The following is a 23,764-nucleotide window of genomic DNA, read 5'->3' as shown; positions in this document are numbered from 1 at the left end:
TCTTTCCTCAATATCATTGATTCCTGAGATGGTGTAACATTAATCAACCCTGTTGACACAGTGACTTTGTGCATTCTTTTTATCTTTCTTTGCTGTTGCCTGTGGCCTTCAACGTCTGGGCCAAAGAATCCTTCAATGTTCCAACTACAAGCTTGAGTTTGTTCTTAAGTTCTTTTAGTTATATAAGATGGAGCATGTTCTTCCCACTTGGTTTTCTAATTCCAGGTTCTTTCACACTTCATTACATTCTTTTTCTTCTCATGCTTCCTTTTGAAATCTTCTGTTTGGCTCTTTTATGTCATTATTTCTTCTATTTTCTTTAGCTACTCTACACTCAAGAGCAAGTTTCAGGGTCCCTGGTAAGAAACAATATGATAAATACAAATTACAATAACAATAAGATACCATCTCACACCGACACTCAGTTAATATTTTTAAAATAGAACAGAATAAATCAGTATGGTACTTGCTTAACCAAATGCAAATATAAATACCTTATGATCCTGCAATCTCTCTACTTGGTATATACTCTAAAGAAATAAAGAACAGCTTAAAAATAAGTAAAAAGGAAAATCAAATGATATAGTATTTCATTTCAACCTAACTATGCCTGCAGTAGTCGACTTTACAATGCTCTCTAATTGATATCTTAGACTATTGCAGGAGAGAGTAGGGGGTGTGGGTGGGGAGCTAAAGACAATGAGTTTAAGAAGAAAATGTTCTGAAATTGACTGTGGTGATGTTTTCACAAATCATCTTACTATAATTGAATGATTAAATTGTATGAGGTATGAAGTATATCTCAATAGAAATATAATAATGAAAAGAAATAAAAAATAAAATGTAAACAGATAAATGCACACCTATTTATTGCAGAAATTTTATAATAAAAAATGATGGAGACAATCAAAAACTCTGACGATAGAGGAATGGATAAACACATTTTGGAACATGCCTGCAATAGAAAATCATTCATCATTAAAAAATAATGGCATGTCTGCTAAACGCCTTAAGACGTGGACAGAATTAGAGAACATTATGCTTAGTAAAGTTAGTCAATGTTATGAAGATAAATATTTTATGACACCATTATTTTAACAAAAACTGGTTTTCACACCTAAGGATAAGAATTTAAAGACTATAAGGAAGCCATGGGCAGGAGTGGAGGCAGAAAGAGGGAAGGGACAGGAAGCTATGGAGGGAGGGGTGGCATATAGAGAGGTGGGTAATACAACATATCAGGCTTGTGGGGGCATTGTGGGATATTCTTACTAATTTGATTTGATGAGATTGGCTGTGCAACTACATAGAATATGTTTTTCTTTGAGTGTTAGACAGATATCTCTAGAGAAACAAAACCAGGACACTTATGATTTGAGACAGAGAGATAGCATGAAGGAAAATAACAACAAATTAGTCTACACAGCAGTAGAGAGGGCTCAGTCCAACTCGCCCGTGGAATAGTTAATATACTGGAAGTCCTTCAACTCATAAGGGTTGCTGGGTCCAAGGTCAAGGAAGCAGACAGCCGAGTCTTCCCTAGAGCAAGGCAGGCAGTCCAGCCACAGGCAGCAAACAGCAGGGTGGCAGGTCACCAACTATCAGCAGCTTGGGAGCTTAGCAAAGCAGGCCCAGATGGGATTGCTCAAGCAATTGAGTCAACAGGATCAGACAGCCTCAAGCTCAAGCGATGTATATCAGCAGCATGGCAAAGCAAGTCCCAAAGGTGCCTCAAGCTCAAGCGATGTATATCAGCAGCATGGCAAAGCAGGTCCCAAAGGTGCCTCAAGCTCAAGCGATGTATATCAGCAGCATGGCAAAGCAAGTCCCAAGGTGCCTCAAGCTCTAGCAAGGCAATCCAAGGGTTGGCTGTCCCACAGGTAGTGTAGCTCCCAAGTTGAAGCAAAGAACTAACTAAAGCAGCAGCATGCTGGTCTAATCACCAGAGCAAGAGAGAGAAGGGCAGGGTTTGCTGAGTCATTTATCATTTTGCTCTCCAATCAAACTTATTAAACCAATATGTTCCTATTGGCCAGGTTGGCACAATAAATCTACCTATCACACTTTGTGATCGTTATATTGTACAAACAAAATAGAAAAAATAAATTTATATAAGTAAATTTAAAACAAATAACGTTAAAATGCTTTTATATTTTTTTCTTTTTTTTATACTTTATTAGGGGTTCATACAACTCTTATCACAATCCACACATATACATACATCAATTGTATAAGGCACATCCGTACATTCTTTGCCCTAATCACTCTCAAAGCATTTGCTCTCCACTTAAGCCCTTTGCATCAGGTCCTCTTTTTTTCCTCCTCTCTCCCCACTCCCCCTTCCCTCATGATCCCTTGATAATCCACAGATTGTTATTTTGTCATATCTTGCCCTATCCGGAGTCTCCCTTCCCCCCTTCTCTGCCGTCCATCTCACAGGGAGGAGGTCACATGTGGAACCTTATAATCAGTTCCCCCTTTCCAACCCACTCGCCCTCCACTCTCCCAGCCTCGCCCCTCACACCCCTGGTCCTGAACGTATCGTCCACCCTGGATTCCCTGTGCCTCCAGCTCCCATATGCACCAGTGTACAACCTCTGCCCTATCCAGTCCTGCAAGGTAGAATTCGGATCATGGTAGTTGGGGGGAGGGAGCATCCAGGATCTGGGGGGAAAGCTGTGTTCTTCATCGGTACTACATCGCACCCTGACTGACTCATCTCCTCTCCTAAACCCCTCTATGAGGGGATCTCCAGTGGCCGACACTTGGGCCTCGGGTCTCCACTCTGCACTTCCCCCTTCAGTCACTATGGTATAAGAGAGAGGATTCACAGCCTTAAAACCCCTCCAGATTCCTTACCCATTCAATGGAAGCATTGGTCTAAAGCGCTGGCTATAAAAGGAGAAAAAGTAAGACTGAAGTAGACTTAGGTTCAGTGACAAACAAGTTTATTTCAAAAGGAAAGCATCATATAGAGGAAGGAGTCCAGAGGCATCGGAGACATCAGGGTAGTATCTGTGGCATTGCCTCATTTCTGGGTCGTTCTGCATTACCTGAGCCTTATTTTGTGCCTACTATCAACCAAAAATCAACACGAAGCTCATAAGGGATGAGGAGGAGGAACAGGGTCAGACAAGACAGAGGACTGTCAGAGACACCGGAGGTGGGGGTGGCTAGACAGGAACAAAGAAAAAGTACAATCCCTTGAGGAATGAGATAACCAATGGTTGTACAGGCAGGTTCTAGGTCCTAAGTATTGTTTCCGGCCATGGTTAAAATAGAGCGATCTTCCCGAATATCATTCACTGTGACTTTAATGGCTTTCTGGATCTCACTACAGTTCCCAGCCAGTATGTTGATTTTGTCTTCTAAGTGCAAACAGAAGTGAGTCAATGTTCACACCAATCATGCACTTGCCATAAGAAACCCAAATTCAAAACAACAAGAACCAGTGTCTAAGGAAGACCAGGCTCTGAAGATGTGCTACACACTGGGTATAAGGGCTGGTGTATTCTAGACAAATGCTGAGGCTCTCGGTGCCACTTAGTATCATGGGGGTTAAAGTAAAGTTAATTCACGTCTCATTTCAGCACCCCCTTTTCCAGTTAATGAAAAGGAAGCCCAGAGAGACTAAAGCCCTTCTTAAGGCCACATGACTAACAGTTCAATTCCTCCATATTCTCCATGGCCAATCCTGCATTCATCCTACCACTCCGAATAGCTAGCTTCCTGGATGGTACATTATCAGTTAACATCTCAACTACTAAGTGCAAGGTGGGCGCTTTGAACACCTGGAAGCCCCTCAAAAGAAATATCCCGGTGATTTTCTTCCCAAAATTCCCACAGATCCAAACCCTGTAGAGCACAGTTGGACTTCACAACCCGCAGGCTGCCTTTGAATCAACATCGACTTGCCCTCAGCAGCTTAGGGTTTTTCAATGCTGCGGTTTTATTTTCTTTCGTGTGGGTGACCTCTCTGTAGTTGGAAGCAAAGACTAGCAGTCTGTTGGCCCTGTTCTTCCAACATCTCTGGAACAACGGACGAAATGGGATACCGAAGAGCAGCTCGCTTCTTCCCATTTCCGCCGCTTTCGCCCCTGTGAAAAATCTAAACTCTAGAATCGCTCCCCAGCAGGAGGGCTAGGAACATGGGTAACCATGGGGAGCTGGGATCTTGATGGGCTCCGATCCTGGAGTTCTCTCATTGGCACTTGCAGTCCTGCCCGAAACAGGAACCGGTTAATCATATTCAGTTCTATCAACGCTCACGGTTGGTCATGGCCACAACCAAAGGCAAGGCTCGTGTTGCTAGCTTCCTCTGCTTTGCTCTTTTCAATTGCCAGGGGCCCCGCACCCTCTCCCTGAGCTCCGAGCCCAATAAATGACTCCCCTCTTTCCTACTGCACAGAACCTGAAGCGGGTGGCAGAGACCTGGATGGACGAGTTCGCCGAGTACATTTACCAGCGGCGGCCAGAGTACCGCCACCTCTCCACCGGCGACATCTCGGCGCAGAAGGAGCTGCGCAAGCAGCTCAGGTGCAAGGACTTCAAGTGGTTCATGGCGGCCGTGGCCTGGGACGTGCCCAAGTTCTACCCCCCGGTGGAGCCCCCGCCTGCTGCCTGGGGGGAGGTGAGGAAAGGCTGGGTGAATCTCGCTGGGACCTTGCTTTGATCTGTCTCGCACGGCCCGAGGGGGGTGGGAGGGCGGGCGAAGGTCGTCCACCCCGTTCCCTGCCGCTGAGTGACAGTTGTTTCCATCGACTCCAACCAAGGAAGGTCCCGTCTCTTTCTAGAGATTCGTGGAGGTGAGGAGTCCACCCTCCACCCAGAGTGTCCAACCAAGATGGGCCACTGTGGCTTTCCCCAAATAGAGTTTTTACATGCACCTGGAAAACTATCTGTAGAGGAGCTGAGTGAAATTACCCCAAGGGTTTATTTTAGGGAGAGAAAAGACCTATCAAGGGACTGTGTAAGGAAAGGTCATCCGATGTCCAGGATCGCATCCCTAGCTGTCAGCACAGTCTGTTTCTGCTCAGACGTTCCAGGACAAGACTCTGGAGAGACCTGGCTCTTTCCTAGGCAGGGTGTTCCGTGCAGATGCGTTTCCACAAATGCAGAGCACTGTGCAGTGTGCGGAGCCAAGTCATCTCCTTCCACACACCGCCAGCATTTCCACCTCTGAATACCTCCCTCTGATTTTCCTTTATGATCTAAAATGGAAAGAGCTGACTGGCCCCAGACTCCAGATTCAAAATATCTCTTTGGGCATGAAAGGACCACCGGTCTGGTTCAGTTCTATTCAGCTCTGCGACTGTAGCCTTTTGGCAGCCGAAGAGTGTTCTAAAGCAAGGACTAAAAATGGATCAGGGTAGGTTTTTGTTTCCAGGCCATTTAATCTACTTTTAGCAGAGGCTGTCAGGGGGGATGCAGGCTGGGCTCAATTGTAGCCCAGGCCTGTTTTCCAGTCCTTCGGGAGCTGGGAGCTGACTGCCCTGGATGATGGGAGAGCCTCTTCAGCAGCAACCCTGGGTTTGTAACCCTGGAGAGTCATGTTGTCCGGTGAGCATCTCGGAGTGAAGAAGCTCTGAGCTGTTTGCCCACGGCACAGTAGGAGAGACAGATTGTTCCTCAGACAGTCTTCTTGCTGAGCTTCTCCCCAGAGAGAGTGAGTTCAGCCAACCTTGTGGACACTGTGCCTTTGGCTTATAGGGTCCCAGACAGCATCATTCTCTGCCTGGACCTGGGACATCACAGCTTCCAGGAGAGAATCAAGACTTTCACAATATACCCTGCCCTTCTGTGCTCATTGTATGAAAAAAAAAATTCTTAGAAGAATTTCATTATTTTTTCAATGCATTTTTTCCACAAAAATTTGGAAGCTTCTTCATATGTGATTCCAACATGGTCTGTGTAAGTCAGCAATGTGGTCTCATTCTTGGTGTCTTGAACAGTTTATTAGAGATTCTACAGACAATAGTTGCCTGCTTGCACTCATTGTCACTATCTACTCTGAGCTTCAATTACAGCAGTGAAAGTGTAAAGCACATGCCAGGTAAAAGAGAGAGAGAGAGAGAGAGAGAGAGAGAGAGTTCTTATTCAAACACACTGTAGAATTCAGATATTTGTTACCCAACAAGCAGGTAAATTCCATCCTAAAAACGTTTGTATATGGTGACATCATTCCTTAGTGTACTGAGTGCACTACTGCCTTGGTGAGTAGGAAACATGAAGGTCTCAAATAGTATTGTGTGACTCGCTGTTGAGTTAAAATTTCACCAATCTTTTTTCCATCTTATTTGGAAATATATGGTGGTAGGGTTCGGGATTTGGGGACATGGTTCTTAGTTTGCACTGCATGCAGTCGCATTGTTTTTCACCTTCCTTGACTAAACTATACGTCTGTTTATACAGTACCTTGCTTCCACGGAGGTTGTAGCAAAGACACAAGCTTCTAGGAATCACCACAGCTGGGATCATGATAAGACCAGGTTGGCTATGATCGCATGCCCTTGCCCATCAGTCTTGACTGCCTGACACCTTATATTGCTGGCCTGGCACCAGGAGGCATTGGAACTCGGAATTTTTGGTGGAAACATAAGACATTAAGAAGATCTAGGGGGGTTTTTTGTTTGTTTTTTAATGAACTATCACTTTCTTTCCCCAATACTTCACAGAAGATTGCATTTTTCAGTCTAGGAGAGGAGAACAGGGGGATATAGTTGGAGGCCCTGTGTTAGAGCAGGTTGTCTAGAGAAAGGAATATAGAGACACTCATACATGTATAAGAAAGAGCTTGATATCAAAGAGTCATCGTGTATTAAGAAAACATCCCAACCCAGTCCAGATGGATTCTGTAAGTCTGATATTAGTGCATAAGTCTGATACTAGGTCATAAATTCCTCCTCAGACTCATACAGTACATACAATGATGCAAAATTCAGGAAGATCACAAGCCAGTGGGTGCAAAGTCTTCTGGCTCCAGCAGCGTGGGAGCCTCTCCAGGGCTCTGGCAGTTCTCAGCGTGGCTCCACGTGGCATATCAAGAGGAGAGTGAATGCCGAGAGAGGGCGGGGGGGGGGGGTGGCCCACCTCCAGGGAGAAGAAGAAGGAGACCAGGCTCAGAAAGTCATTTATCTCAGTTGCCCTCCAATCAAGCTGCAACCTGGTTGACGAGCTAAACTCTCCGCCTGGATGTTCCTATAGGAGCCATGTTGGCACAGAAAACCCATCACAGGACGAGTGGCATCTCACTACTAATGAGGGTGTGTTGTACAGGAAACATGAAGACATAGTTCAAAGGTTAGAAGGAAGCAAATAAGGAGAAAAGTGACCGGTAAGTGACAAGGATTTCGACTGAAATAGCCATTACCCTGGCAGAGTCTCCAAAAGAATGGAGACTCAAGTGTTCCCAGAGGCACCACAGAAGAAAAGGCCAGGCAATATACTTCTGGGAAACCAGACATTGAAAACCCTGTGGAACAAAGTGCTCCTCTAAGGCATGACTCAGAGCTGACATGATGGCAACTGGTGTGTGTGTGTGCGCGTGTGCGCGCGCGCGTGTTTCTCCTCCAGCCAGAGTGGAGAAAAAAGTGAGTCATGGGCATTGATGCAGGCCACAGTGAAGGATCTGAAATAACGAAAAGGAGAAACCATTTACCGACAGCTTATTGGGTAATAATATAATCTAGTGTTTTCTACCAAAAAAAGAAACAAACAAACTCACTGCCATTGGGTCCATGCCGACTCATAGCGACCCCACAGGACAGGGTAGAGCTGCCCTGTAAGTTTCCGAGACTGTAGCGCTTTAAGAGAGTAGAGAGCCCCATCTTTCTCCCAAGGAGCAGTTGCAAGTTTTGAATTGCTGACCTTGTGGGTTGAACAGCCCAGTGGGTAACCACTAGCCAATACTAAGAGTGACAAATACATGTGTGAGTCAATTGAGTCTAGTGGGGAAGTGGGGAGGAGTTTCCTGAAAGGAGTTTTTCATACCCGGGTATTTTTCCCCCTTTGATAAGGCTATTTTAAATGTTTTAATATTATTTTAGAATAATCTTAAATTTACAGAAATTTGCTCAGATAGTACATAAAATCCACATCGACTGTTCGCTTGATTTCTTCGAATGCTATCATCTTATATAACCATGATATATTGATTAAAACTAAGAAGTGAATAGTAGTAAAATATTGTTGATGAAACTGCACTTTTTTCAAATTACACCATTCTTTTCCCCACAAATGTCCCTTTTCTCTTCCTGGATCCAATCAAATTCATGGAATGACTTCTCAATTTGCTCTGAACTTTAAATAAGCAAAACCTCTGAATAAATGTAGTAAGTTGATGGCTGTATGAGCAAGAAAGTGACACGGAGAAGGTAGACTGTGTGGTTCTTTGAAAGCGATTCTAAGAAGGAGCCACAACCCTCCAGCAACACAAACACCAGAACCCCCTGTGGGAGATCTGTGCCAAGCAGGAAAGGAACTCACAGTTTTATAGGCTTGTACTTGGAACCATTTGCCACCTGCTTCTCGGGCCAACCTGGGCCTGGGTAAACAGTGAAGCTCTGAGGCGAGTTTGAGCTCTGGTAGCTGGAATGCAGATGAGTCGAAGGCACGTTACGTCGCATTACTGCACTTGTCTCCTAAGAGGTCTCCCTGTTCTCCCCCCTCCAGTTGATTATCTCAACCAACCCGCACCACCTCAAAAAAACGCCGTCCAGTCGATTCTGACTCGTAGCAGCCCATGGCTGCAGCAGAACTGCTCACCACAGTGCATTTAAAGTGGGAGCCCAAGTCAACGCCTCTGAGAGAAAATTTCCCATAGCTACCATCTCTTTCAAGATAAAAGTCAACATCTTTAAGATCCTCTTTGATCTGACCTCCTCCACCTCACTTGTCCCTTGTTTCTCTAGGCACACAAGCGCTGCCACTGTCCTTCAAAGCGGCCAACACAATCCCCCCGAGGACCTTTGCATTTGCCTTCCTGCGCCTTCGAACCCGCCAACCCAGAAATCCTGGTAGAAATTCTCAAAACATACAAATGAAAGCCTGTTAGGAAGACCTCACTAGTCATCGTATTCAAAATTGCAATCACTGAGAGTGCAAACCTGCTTACACACTCCCAAACCCCTGTCCCACCTTCCTTTTCTCCCTAGCATCTCTCTTTATTTGAAAAGATGTATTATTTATTTTTCTGTTTCTCACCTCTCTCCCCAACTAACAAGGAAATAATTAAAACACAAGGATTGTTGGTTTACTGTGTTACTACTCACTGTTCCTCCGCAGCTAAATCTGAGGTCTGGCACAGAGGAGATGCTCAACAAATATATACTGAATGAATGAAATGGGAAAGAATACAGGATCCTGGCCCCTGCTGCTTTGTTCACCCTTCATTGCTGTGCCTCTTTCCCGTGTTTCATTGGGCCCCCTAGAGCACCCTGAGCATTCATTGCACTTCCGACTCAAAGAGGAGTCCCCAGACCTCTCCCTCGGTGGTCACCCAAATGACCTCTTTGGAAAACTTGACCAGGAGGAAAACTTGCGAAGTGAATCACAGATAACCTACTCTCTTGGACTATCTAGAACTCATATGCTAGGAAGACTGGATATGAAATATTTCATTCTGATTGAATTAAGGGGAGAGAAATTCCAAACATGAAGGTTCTTATTCTAGCAGTTTCTAAATTCTCCCTGACAAATTTCTACCTAAAAGACTAAAAGTGTATCAGGCAAAGGCCCACCAGAAAAGTCCAGCCTAGACGTCATACCTTCCCCTTGTCCTTAAGGGTGGGAGACGGGGGAGAAATGATGGACCAAAGAGAGTAAGGTTCGGAGCCATGTGATAAATCAAGCATTCCTTCATGCTGTTTAAGTACAGGGAGCATGCTTTTCCCCTCAGCTGGCTAAGGGCTGACAAACAATTTAAAGTAGAAGCTTATTCTTAAACCATTCACAGATAATGTGTCTCTTTTTTTTTTTTTGTCAAGATGCTAAGTAAAAGAAACTGGATTTCCTTTTATTTCTCTCCTTACCTTTTCCCTCCTTAGAATTCATGAATTTGCTAAAGTCGTTTATAGTTCTCCTTTATGGTCCCCAAAGAAGGATTTCTGCCGAATCCCAAGCATCATGTATAAGGGGGAATAAAAGATGTAAAACAGACAAACGAGTCTTTTCCAGCCAGTACCATAAATTCTTTTAAAAAGTGTCTGCTTACTGTCCTCAATGTGCCAATCTCAGCACATCCATTTGTCATCTTCTTATTGTGAGAAACTTTTCTAAATCTTTATTTTAAAAATTCATCTCAGTGTTGAATTGCTGAGGCTGCTATTTAAATTCTTCCCTCAAGATCAATGTCACTCTGCATTGTGGAACATTCCCAAATCCAGACATCCTGAATTATATCCTGTGTATTCCTCCTGGGCTGCAGGCTGCTCTTGACCTCTTTTAGCCTGCTCCCCACCCCGTCTTTTAACATTCAACCAGTGAACCAGGGCTTTGCAGACTTCTCCCTATCAACTTCCATGGAAGAGAGTTCAACATTAGGAAGTGTTATCTGAAAGGTCATGTGAGGATGGCACGTTGTTTCTTCCTAAGAGATGCTTGGACGTGTGTTGATGTACAAGACAGAGGTAAATGCCAGCGCTTTTTGCACCCTGAGGCCCCCTCACATTCTCTTGGGAGAGCACGGCCCACTTTCCCAGAATTCCCTCGCAGCCTGTATGGTTTTACAACCGCGCAAACGACAAAGTGAAATTGTCCTGTTCCTCCCCAGGCAACCATGCAGCCATGGCAGCCGTTGCTAGCATCCAAGTGCCATCTATCTTTTAAATAGATCTTTAAATTAAGTCATTATTCAGAGATGATTTGTCATGCTTGGAGTGCATTAGAGTTGGCTGATCTGTCATTTATTTTTCTCAGGCAGCAGCAATGCCGACACACTATGCTAATTCATCTCTCTGGAGCTAAACAACGAGGCTTAGAAAAATGTAAAAGCACATAAAGACGAGCATTACCCTTTCAAATGTTCCTGTGTGTTTTCTGAGTTCGCAACAGTGGAGACAGAACTGTGAAAATAAACTCCAGGTGCCTCGTGGTAAACACACTTTCAGTCCAATAGCCTTAGCTGAACAAATTAAATAAACATCGCAGCAGAGGCAATTTGACCCAACTCACCGTGGTGATCAGCTGCTCTTCATTGATAACAGTATTTTCTTCTTTTCTGAGATGTATATCAATGAGAGGGCTTCCCGAAGTTTTTCATTGTTTTTTAATTCTATTTGGCCAAGAACTTTTCAATGCCCCTTGTAAGTGTGGTGGTGCCTGGTTAAGCCGATGTGCCGCGATTCCGCAAGGCTGGCAGTCTGAAACGCACGGGCTCTCTGCGGAAGAAATACGTGACTTCATACTCTGTGAACAGTTACAACCTCGGGCAATTTTAGACTGCCCTGTAGGGTCGCTAGGAGTCAACACCAACTCGATGGCACTGGGTTCTATCCATGTGTCAAGTACAACTTTCCTCTCCTTTCCATGGACTTCTTGTTCTTCCTCAAAATATAAGTGTTCGTATTTGACACTTTTGTGCACACATCAGTGTATGCCTTTTCTGTTTGGATGAAGGGGATAATTGAATTTTTAATTATATGTGAGTTTATCTAATGTTTAATTGTCAATGAAAATTACTACCTTTCTTTCCAAGAAGGAGATCACTCAATTATCATGGCTCTACACTATTTCCAATCTACAGCCTCCGTGAGTTGGCGTAGATACAAATATAAATAATTCCAATTTAACTTGTTTATTGTGGTCAAGGGAGGAAGATGAAGCTTTCTAGTCCCATAAAAATTGCAGTCTCAGAAATCCACAGGGCAGTTCTAACCTACCCTATAGGGTTGCTATAGTCAACTGACTCAATGGCAATGAGTTGACTACTGGGGACATTGGTTGGTTGGTTGGTTGGTTGGTTGGTTGGTTGGTTGGTTGGTTGGTTGGTTGGATGGAAAGTGACTTGGTAGCTAAGTGATCTTCCAGTAACAACTTCTCTTCAAAATCTAGTAATCATTTACAGGTTGATAACAAGACCAAGTTCAGGCAGAGAAAGAAGAAAGGTGGGGCTTGGGGGGAGAGTGTTGTGTTACTAGAATAAAAGTGAGAATATTCAGAAAAGCAATTCAAAGCTGTACACAATCCAAAGTTATTCATACTTGTTTCGGTATGCCTGGTTGGGTTTGGAATTCAGTTTAAATTGTCTGCGGGTGAGTAACAGTTAAAACCAAGAGCCTCTAAGCGCCCTTGCATGAAATGTATGGAGCTGTCTGGTAGCAGCAGGCCTTGGCTGGTCCCGTTCCAATCTGAGAAGTAAACTGACGACACTGCTAAAGTTAAATCACCCCTTACATTGGCAGTAGACAGGTTTTTAACAACCCAAATCTCAACACCAAGTCTTAGATAATATAAGCAACATGAAATATCACCACCTCTGCCTTGATTTGAGAGATGGAAATATAAACACCCAGGTATCCCAGTCCACCCTTTTTAGCCTTCAATGGTCAAATTCTTTCCCCATTTTTCATTTTCTCACAATTATCTTCTTCTGTGCTCAGATCCATTTGGTTGCATTTCTTTCTCTTTTTTTAATAAAGAATTAACACTTAACTTCTATTTTCAATATTCTGTTTCTTTTCTGATCAACTACCTACTCATATTTGGCTAAGCTAGCTAATGTCTTTGATCTTTCCCTATTTATAAAAGTAGCATACATAACTAATGCTTTCGGTTACACTATTCTAATTTCTGGTTCTTAGTCATCAGTTTGTGGAAAAGACAGCCTATGTGTGAAGGCCTCTTCCAAAGAAAAACTAAAGTAACAAGATACTCTCTGGAAGAGTTAAATCTTCTAGAATAGGAAATAAACATCCATTCTTCCTAGTCTTATTCTAAATCACAGTCATTCAGAACCAATTACACATATCCAAAGCATTTCCTTTCTCTTTTTTTTAACTCTTTATTGATTATAACATTTTCTCTTTTTTAATTAAAAAACACATTTTATTGGAGGCTTTTAGAGATGTTAAAACAATCCATAAATCAATTATATCAAGCAAACTTGTGCATATGTTGTCATCATCATTTTCAAAACATTACCATTCTACTTGATACAATATGGATATTTCTTTCTTTTTTTATCATAATCCATACATGCATCAATTGTGTAAAGCACATTTGAACAATCATTGCCCTCATCATTCTCAAAACATTTGCTCTCCACTTAAGGCCCTGGAGTCAGCTCTGCATTTTTCCCATCCCTCCCTGGTCCCCCCTCCCTCATAAACCCTGGATAATTTATAAATTATTATTTTGTCATATCTTGTACTGTCCGATGTCTCCCTTCACCCACTTTTCTGTTGCCTGTCCCCCAGGGAGGAGGTTATAAGTAGATCCTTATAATCAGTTCCCCCTTTCCACCCCACCCTCACTCCCCACTCCAGGTATCGCTACTCTCACCACTGGTCCTGAAGGGATCATCCGCCCTAGATTCCCTGTGTTTCCAGTTCCTGTCTGTACTACTGTACATCTTCTAGTCTAGCCAGATTTGTAAGGCAAAATTGGGATCATGATAGTGGGGGTGGGGAGGAAGCATTTAAGAAATAGAGGGAAGTTGTATGTTTCATCGTTGCTACACTGCACCCTGACTGGCTCATCTCCTCCCCGCGACCCTTCCATAAGGGGATGTACAATTGTCGACAGATGGGCTTTGGGTCTCTGCCCCGCACTCCCCCTCATTCACAATGATATGAGTTTTTGTTCTGATGTTGCCTGATACCTGATTCTGTTGACATCTCATGATTGCACTGGCTGGTGTGCTTCTTCCATGTGGGCTTTGTTGCTTCTGAGCTAGATGGCCACTTGTTTACCTTCAAACCTTTAAGACCCCAGACACTATATCTTTTGATAGCCGGGCACCATCAGCTTTCTTCACCACATTTGTTTATGCACCTGCATTGTCTTCAGCGATTGTGTCATGAAGATGAGCATCATAGAATGCCAGTTTAATAGAACAAAGTATTCTTGCATTGAGGGAGTAATTGGGTAAAGGCCCAATGTCCATCTGCTACCTTAATACTAAAGTTATAAATATATGCACATAGGTCTATTTCCCCATCCTCATATATAAATATATTTACATATGCACATGCTTCTATTTAGACCTTTTACCTCCTAGCTCTTTCCTCTATTTCCTTTTACTTTCCTCTTGTCCCACTATCATGCTCAGCCTTCATTTGGGTTACAGTAATTCCTGTCGGTTATATTACCCTTGATCATGCCCTACCAAGCCTCCTACACCATCCTAACCACCGATTTGGATCACTTGCTGTTTCATTGTCCCTGGGTTTGTTACCACCACTACCTTGCCCCCACCCCACTCCCTCTCCCATATCCCCCCAGAACTGTCAGTCCCGTTGTTTTCTCCTCTATATTGTTCATCCATCCTATCTTATTTAGACAGACCTGCGGAGATAATAACATGCACAAAAACAAGATGACAAAACCAAGTAACAAAATAACAACAAGCCAACGACAAAAAAGAAATACCCACAACAACATAAAATGAAAGCTTGTGGTTAGTTCAAGGATTGTTTGTTGGCCTTTAGGCGTGTTTTATAGTCAAGTCTGTTGGGACGCCAAGCCACGGCCCTAAAGTCTATTTCTGGTATTTCCTAGGGAGTCATTGCTCTGTTTCCCTTGCTGTTCTGTTCCCTCCCTTAGTGTTTTGCCTCGGTATGGTAGAATCAGATCGGGAAGAATTCCCACTCTGTCTCCAGTGTTGTTCCCTGTAGGGCTATGGGTCAGTGAGGGATGTCATGTCTCATCGTGGGGCCAGCCACTTCTCTGTGGATTCGCTGCTCTGAGTGGGGATATAGTCCTCAAGGGTTGGTGGGCAGGATGTGCTCTACTCTCTCTTCGCCCCCCTTCATTTGCTCCCATGTGTTCTGAAAAAACATGTCCCTCTGCCAGAGCTGCCAATTCAGTGCTGCCCTATGCAGCAAATCCTTCTGCAGGGAGGGGCAGGTGTCCACCTAGTTGGGATTGGGGCCAGCCCCTCAGACCTCTCTACTACTCTACGCTACTCCATGCCGGCAGGTTGCATTCACGTCTTGGAGCACTGGGTTAAAGTCTGGTCCCTCTTTCCCTGTGGAGATATCAACAATAACCTCTTCTGTGATAGGTTAGTGCCCTGTGCTCCTGCTACCCATTTCTTTTTTTTCCCTTTATCTCCCTCCTTTTTAATTGGCTACCATATGTATCCCTAGATTTTGGCCTGGCTCCTGCCATACTACCTGGTCCTCATCCCAGGAATGTTTGTATTCAATAGCTTTTTACCCATGCACCTTTTGTATTTTTTGTTAAAACTTACCTCACTGGAATCATGTTGTCCTTGTCCTTTTGTTCTTGGCTTATTTCGCTTATCATGATTTCCTCCAGTTCTTCCCATGCTGTGATGCACTTCATACGTTCATCACTGCTTTTTAGCGATGTGGAACAATCCGTTGTATGTATGTACCATGGTTTTCTAATCTACTCGTCAGCTGATGGAAATTTGTGTTGTTTCCAACTCCTTGCAATTGTGAATTGTGCCGCAATGAACATTGGAGCACAGATGTCTGGCCGTGGTTTGTTTCTTGTCTCTTCTGGGTATATGCCCAGTAGGGGGATTGCTGGGTCATAGAGTAACTCAATTTCCATCTGTTTTAGAAATCACCAGATCAATTTCCATAGTGGCTGTACATACTTACAGGTCCACCAGCAGTGGATGAGAGTCCATGTCTCTGCACAGGCCCTCCAACACTTGTTGCTTTCTGAATTTTTTAATTGGGCTATCTCTGATGGTGTTAGGTGGTACCTAATTTTTGTTTTACTTTTTATTTATCTTATGGCTCAATATTGGGAACATTTCCTCATATGTTTATTGGCCATTCAGATTTCTGCCCCTAAGAAACTTCTGTTCAGGTCCTTTGCCCAACTCCTCAGTAGACAATTAGTTGGTTTTTTTTCTTTTAGGAAACTACCAGAGTATTATAGATTGTAGTAATAAGGCCTTTGTCTGATGTGTCATTGCTAAAGATGTTTTCCCAGTCCATGGACTCTCTTGGTGAATTCTTTCAATGTACACAGGTGTTTTATCTTCAGTATATCGCATTTGTCAATTTGTGCCTCCTCTATGTTTGTGTCCTTCCCAATTTCTGATAGTCTATGTATTACCTGTGCCAAAGTTTTCAAGTTGATCGGAATTCCCTCATTGATGACCCTAATAATTTGGGGTTTAACTTCAATATCTGTGATCCACCGTGAGTTTATTCTTGTTCATGGAGTGATATAAGGGTCTTACTTCATTTTTCTACAGGTAGATATCCATTTTTTCCAGCACCACTTGTTAAAGAGGGCATCTGCTTCGCATTGGACATTTTTTGGGTCCTTTTCAAAGATCAGTTGTCTGTATACTGGTGATTTTATTTCTGGGTTTTCAGTTCTTTTCCATTGGTCTGAGTATCTGTCATTGTACCAATACCATGCTGTTTTTAAAACTGTGGCTGTATAATATGTGCTAAAGTCAGGTAAAGCAAGCCCACCCACTGTGTCCTTCTGCTTGAGGAGTTCTCTGCTAATTCTGGGCTTCTTCCTTATCCGTATGACGTTGTTAATCAGTTTCTCAATTTCTTTGAAGAAAGATGAGGGAAATTGTATCAGGATTGCATTAAGCTTATATAATGCCTTAGGCAGAACAGACATCTTGACTATATTGAGTCTTCCAATCCACGAGCATGGGATATTCTTCCAGTTGTTGAGATCACTCTTGGTTTCTTGTAATAGTGTTCTGTAGTTTTCCTCATATAGATCTTTTTTTCTTTTAGTCAGGTATATATATCCCTAGACATTTCAATTTGTGTCTCGCTATTGTGAAGGGTACCACCTGTTTTATCTCCTCTTCTGTGGTCTTGTCAAATGTGTATAGCAATCCAATGGACTTCTGTTTGTTGATCTTGTATCCTGCCACTCTCCCAAATTCCTCTATTGCTTCCAGTACTCCCCTTGTGGAACTTTTGGGATTTTCCATATAGAAAATCATATCATCTGCAAATAATGATAGTTTCTCCTCTTCCTTTCCCAGATGAATACTTTTGACATCTTTTCTTTGCTTTATGCTGTTAGCTAAAACCTCCAGTCTGATATTAAATTAGAATGTAGACAAGGGGCATCCTTGTCTGGTCCCCTTTTTCAGTGGGATTGTGTTAGTCTTTTCTCAATTGACTACCACGTTGGCTGTTGGTTTTGCATGTATAGCTTGAATTGTCTTAAGGAATTTTCCTTCTATTCCTAGCTTCTCAAGTGTCTTAAACAGGAATTGGTGTTGGATATTGACAAATGCTTTTTCTGCATCTATCGATATTATCATGTGGTTCTTATAGTTTTTCCTGTCAATGTGGCAAATGATACTAATGGTCTTTCATATGTTGAACCATCCCTGCATCCCTGCTATGAATGAATTCCACTTGGTAATGGTGAATTATTTGTTTTATATACTTTTGTATTCTGTTGGCTAGTATTTTGTTAAGGATTTTTGCATCAATGTTCACTAGGGATATCGGTCTACAGTTACCCACTATAATTCTTGAAGCTGTGGTTTCTTTTTTCATCTTTCATAGTATTTAATTGACATATTCAGCAGGTCTCTTATTCAGGGAATACATGTTTACAATGCTTAGTGGTTCTCTGTCCACCGCTCTCTTGAGCATTATATAGTATCCTCCTTATCTCTTTATTGTTTGCACTTTGAGATCAATTTTATCTGAGATTAGGATTACAACCCCTGCTGTTTTTGAATTGCTATTTGCTTGGGATACCTTTCTCCAACCTTTGATTCTCAGCCTATTTTACTCTGTAGCATTGAGATATGGCTCCTGTTGGCAGCAGATTGATGGATTGTGTTTTCTGAGCCAGTCTGCTAGTCTCAGTCTTTAAATGCCTGAGTTCACACCACTGATATTCAGGGTTATTATCTCCATCTGCAGACTCCGTGATATCCAGTTTCTGCTGATAGGTCTGAGAATATTCTTATTTAGGAATCTTTATATGAGATTGCTTGTTTTTCCCTAGCAGCTCTCATGATTTTCTCCTTTTCCTCAAAGTTGGATAATTTAACTATTATGTGCCTTGGTGACTTCTTGGGATTCAGTCAAGCTGGTGTTCTTTCAGCCTTCTGAATGGTTGCTTGGTTTTCATTCATTTAGCTGGGGAAGTTTTCCTCCAAGAATTCTCTTACTATTGTTGCAGATGACTTCTTTGTTTTGTGTTCCTCCAGTAATCCAATAATTCTAATGTTGTTCCTCTTCATAGCATCAGACATAGCTCTTAGGTTTTCTTCAGCTTCTTTGATGAGCTAAGTAGATTTTTGTTCACATTTGTTAAAGTCTGCTTGGCTGTTCTCCAAGTCACCGGTGTGGATCAATGCTTCCTCCAGTCAATTCTTGAGGTCAGTGTGTCTGCTACTGGCTTTTGTTATCTACTCCCTAAGTTCTTGTATTTCCCTTTGGTGTGTGTACATTATCACCTCTATCATTTCGTCCTTTTTCTGTATTGTTTCCCACGTGTCCTGTATAACTCCAAGCAGTATTCTGAAAATTTCTTTCTGTGGCAGATCAATGTCTGCTTCTTCTATACATGTCATTATGTTCAGGACATCTTCTGCCATTGCCTTTCGTTTCTCCGGTTTTCTTTTTGATGTCACTGGGGCTGCTGGCTGTTTGCATTGCGTTGTTTTAGAGGAGCTGGATGTTATTTTCCAGGTAGTCAAAGAGCACTGGCTGTTTCTGGGACACTTATAGGAATGCTTCTTCAAACTGCGTACAGCTAATTTCATTATGGAATTGGCCTACTAATTTATCCTCCTATGGCTTCCCTCTCAGGGGAGTGCCCCAGAAGGCTGGTGGGTTGCCTGATTAGGTGTAGAACCCCACAAATGGTCGGCAGAATTGCACTGGCCAGGTAGATCACTGCGGATATTGGGAAGATGTTCCTGCAGCAGCTTGGAATATTGGTGAGTGTTGGCTGATCTGCCTTAGACTGTGTTACACACTAAGGCAGGTGGAAAGAAGTTACCTCAGTCATGTGGGCCCACAAAGGAAAAAGGAGCTCCCCCAGGCCACACAGGCAGGAATTCCCCAGTAAGAAGTTGGGTGGAGTATCCCCTGGTGGATGTTGGCCAAGCTTTCCCCAGCCTCAGGCTAGCTGCACAGGGTGGAGCTCACCTAACTGGATGTGGGCAGTCATAAATGCCATAGACTAAGGGGAGTGGCCTGGAGGTTAGCAGTGGTGTGTGACAGAACAGGGAAGTGACAAAGAGGAGAAAAAATATTAAAAAATAAGTCTGCTGAGACAGTGGGGGTATAGAAAGAAGAGAGGGAAACAAAAGTAACAATATACCTGAGCCCTGAACCCTGCCCATGTGGCTGCAAGGATTTAATCCCTGCCCGGATGCAGGCAGCGGCAAGCTGTGGCTGTGTTGAGATAAAACCCCTGCGCTGGTTCCAAATGTTCCCCAGCTCTGGTTAAGACAGTGGCAGAGCTAAGGTCAAGCCCTAGCTAGCCACCACTGTGGTAAGCCGAACCCCGCAGCCCCTCAAAATCTTGTGTATCTGTGCCTATATATCTTTATGATGCTCATCCTGCAATACAGCAGTGTTGAATTTCCCTCTCAGTAACTGTTCTGGGCTGCTTTATGCAGAGTCCCTCTGGTATGTGTTACTCCATTGCCATCTTCCCGGAAGTCTCCTTCCAAACTATTTTCATACACTTTTTTTTTCCAGAACTGTGTTCAAATTTATAGTAAACCCACTTGTTTCAGATGCTAACATTCAACTACTATAATACTGTAGCAAATAAGGAAAAACCACGAAGGGTAATACCAGAAATTTTTTAAGCTTTAGTTTATACAATGCAATAGCATAACTTTGTTCCATCACAGAGAATGTGTAGAATATTTAGGATGATGACAAGGAACAATAGTATGAATGACATCTTCCCTAGGTCTAGACAACACTGAGTTGTAGGCAAGACGCTTTTGTGACTCAGACTCTAAATGACTGTAAAAAGAGGCCTTATTGTTACTTCACATTAACAACAGAAAAGAGAGCCATGTACAGGAATTTTCCAGTAGTCCAAGAAAATCTATCTCATTTGTATATAGAAAATAATAAAACGGGTCACCATAAAACCCCAAACAGAGAAGTAACAACAAAAAAAAGATAAAAATGAACCAAATTAAAGCTCCAATACCTAATAAAAACTTACTAGAATATGGCCACAAAGATGAAAATTTTAGCATAAGATTTTACAGTGAACTACAATCATCTTACATGGTTTCACCGAGCCAGACAAATCAAAATTAGAGCAGTTCAGAAAAGAGATAGTTAGAAAGGAATGATTATATAAAAAGGAAGCTGAGGAAATTCAGGAGTTACCCGGACAAAGAAATAAAAATATTTCAGAAACAAAAGTTAAATTAGATGGAACAATGGTGCAAACTGGGATCAAGGAAATCACAATAATAGAATTGGGGGCTAAAAAGGAGAAAAGTGGAGCCAATAATAAAATGTCAAAATAAAATTAAAATAGAAGACCTGAAGCAACAGGAAAAGAAGAATCAACTTAGAATCTTCAAAAACAGAAAACCCAAACCATGAAAGAGAGCCGATGGTTAAAATTATCTTTCAAGAATCTCACAAAATAAAACATTTTAATCTACATATTAAAATTCTGGGAAATTCCCCTGAGAACCCTGAAACATTTTCGAGGAAAATAGTTGGGATTTTTTAAATTGAAAGTAAAAGGACTAAGTCTGGCTTTTAGGTACAAACATTTGTACCACAAAAAAAATGAAACAAAATGGTAAAGATGCTCCAGAAATAAAATATGAGCCCAAGATTTTGTATCTAGTCAAACTCTCTTTTGAACATAACCACCATCAAAGAACAGAAACAAAAATTCAAGAGACAACGAGATTGTTAATCCCAAAATCTGTTTTTGTTGTTTTGGTTCCTTTTTTTTTTTTTTCATTGCTTTCTGAAGAATCTACTATAGAAAACCAAAGACCTTTAGACAGCTTTGAAATAAGGTTTACTACAGACTGGATATAAGGAAGATAGAAAAATATGGACTTTCATATTCTCTGACAATGTGAAAACAATATTAATTACCAATCAGTAAATGTATGTGGAAAACAGAAATAGTTCACTGGTTGGCTCTCAGAAATTACTGAGAATAAAAGAATATCACTGATCTTGAACACTGGGGGCAAGAAGGGAAGAAATGAAGCATGATTACTATCTAATCTCTATGTTTTTTTAGAAAAGGAGAGCTTCAATAATAATCATTTGAAGGGAAACTTCAGCTATTAGAGACAATATCACTGTAAACAGAAGCAACAGAACAAAAATGCCACACATCCCAAGTGGCAACGATTAGAAATAGAGGTGAGGAGAGAAGCAAATCAAATAAAGAAAGGCATCTGAGGTACAGTAAATAGATAATCAAATCAGTCAGAGCTGAGATGGAATATATAGATAAATCTATTGAAAAAAATTTCAGAGTGACTAATAAAGCAAACCTAATTCTCTGTGACATATGAGGTACGCCTAAATCAAAATGACCCAGATGGTAGAAGTGAAAGGATAAGCATAGATAAGCAAGGCAGACTCAGAGAATGAGAAAGGAGCTGTGGAAAAGTTGATGTAAAGCAAGTTGATGTGAAGATTTCAGGGATGGGGAGAAGGACAATAAGACACCAAATAAGACATTAAAATGCCAAGGGCTAGAATCTATTAATGAACAGCCTCCTTAAAGCACCAACTTCTGGAGACACAGGAGAAGCAGACAGAAGCACATCAATAGGAGGACAGCTGAGCACATTGCTGGCAGACTGTGACAGGATAGGTGGACTGAAACTAGAAGGAGCTCTATAACACCAACCATGAGATCAATAATGTAGAGCTAATCGATATAAGTAACTGAAACAGTTTTTAACCTCCTTCTTTTCAAGGGCAAAAATGTAAATGAATGTGAATGATATAAACAAAATTTCTAGGATGTATAGATGATAAATAGATAGATAGATAGATAGATAGATAGATAGATAGATAGATAGATAGATAGATAGATAGATAGATAGATAGATTTATATATATATAAGTTTAAGAGGTTTATTGGGTCCAAACTCAGACTCAGCGTTGAGGGACCACACCAGACTCTGTCGAGTGCCAGGTGTAGGCCGTATGTATATATTTTTTAAAGCCAAGTATAAAATCAAAGAAATAGGCCCCCTAGAAGCCTAAATTACCCGACTGGTCTGTCACTTCATTAGATCGTGGCGGCTTGCATGCTCCTGAGATGCTGGATGCTACGTCACTAGTATACGAAATAACAGGTGGTCACCCACAGGGAAGGGGTCAGTGGAGCTTCACACTAAGAATAAACTATTGTTGCTCTTTTTTTTTTTTACTTCCAAAATTTTATTATATGAATTCTATAATATAAAATACTTTGAAGTTAGCAATACCTAATTAACCTTAAAAAGAAGTTAAGGGTTTGGATATACCTTAGTTAAAATCCCGTATCTGGCCACTTATCAAATTTGGGAGCAAGTTTTCTTCATGCCCCTGTTTTCTTTTTTTTTCCAAACCATTTTGTTAGGAGCTAATTCAGACTTCATACCATTCCATAGTTCAATCACATCAAGCAGTATTGTTCAATTGCTACCTAAATCAGTTTCAAAACATTTTCTTCCTTCTTGAATTTCCATACCCCCCCCCAAGAACCCTTTTTCCAGCTGTTATCTATATGAACTTATAGTTGCTATAGGTTCATCGATTGTGGGTTTCATACACTGTAAAACATGGAAAAACACATAACAAAGTTTCAAGAAGGCTACTCACAATGAAAAATACAACAGAGATCAACCCCAATCTGAGAAAACACACAGAAAATATTTAAAACCAGGTCAAGTCCAAAGTGTAACAAGGAGGAGATTATGTGACAAGGTTTTAACTCTTCAAGTCAGACATTTTGCTTTAATCTCCCATAGTCTCTCCAATACTCTGTCTGGTAACCAGCTTATTATCATCCCTCAAGGATGATTAGAGGTTAGACTTATTCCCTATGTAGATCCTGCAAATATATTTTGGGCTTCCACTGTCATCAATAGTCTTCCGCAAACCAGAATCTCACAATTTAAACTTGATATTATTCCCTCCTTTGAATTTGGATTATATAATTTACAATCCTTAGATCACAGGTGTGGATGTATTTCTTCCCAGTGGATTTACTTGACGTCTTACTTACATAGCTGCTTGTTTGGAAACAAGTCTTTAAAACCCCAGATGTCATTCTATCTGAAAGCCGAGCATCATCTAATTTCTTCTCCACACTTTGCTACGGCACCCAAGTCTTCTCTATTTCCTTCATGAGGACAAGTATTCAGCGGAGTATCCAGGATAAGAACTAATTGTTGTTAGTTTGGAGCTAGGATTAAGTGTGAGTCCCAAATCCATTCCTGAATCTATGTTTTTTTTTCCTGTCTCTATCTCCCCATAGACATTGTTAATTTATGGTAGTGAATCTAATTGATCATCTCCCTGGAAAATAAGGACCTTCTATTTATAGTGTCATTGAATAGCTCTTGGTACTGGTTTTTAAAGCACTGCTGGGAGAGGGAGATTGA

General features: G+C 41.8%; 1 protein-coding gene across 1 annotated transcript in view; it reads left to right on the top strand.

Annotated features, from left to right (window-relative positions):
• Positions 1 to 23,764, top strand: part of GALNTL6 (polypeptide N-acetylgalactosaminyltransferase like 6) — a 1,308,188-nt gene that overhangs the window by 1,217,185 nt on the left and 67,239 nt on the right. Inside the window, exon 9 of the mRNA XM_075555794.1 lies at positions 4,409 to 4,630. Coding sequence (XP_075411909.1) covers positions 4,409 to 4,630 — 222 coding nt within the window. The remainder of the gene's footprint in view (positions 1 to 4,408; positions 4,631 to 23,764) is intronic.

This window comes from Tenrec ecaudatus, chromosome 8 (assembly GCF_050624435.1).
Source record: "Tenrec ecaudatus isolate mTenEca1 chromosome 8, mTenEca1.hap1, whole genome shotgun sequence".
Classification (NCBI taxonomy): domain Eukaryota; kingdom Metazoa; phylum Chordata; class Mammalia; order Afrosoricida; family Tenrecidae; genus Tenrec; species Tenrec ecaudatus.
This window is presented reverse-complemented; position numbering and strand designations above follow the sequence as displayed.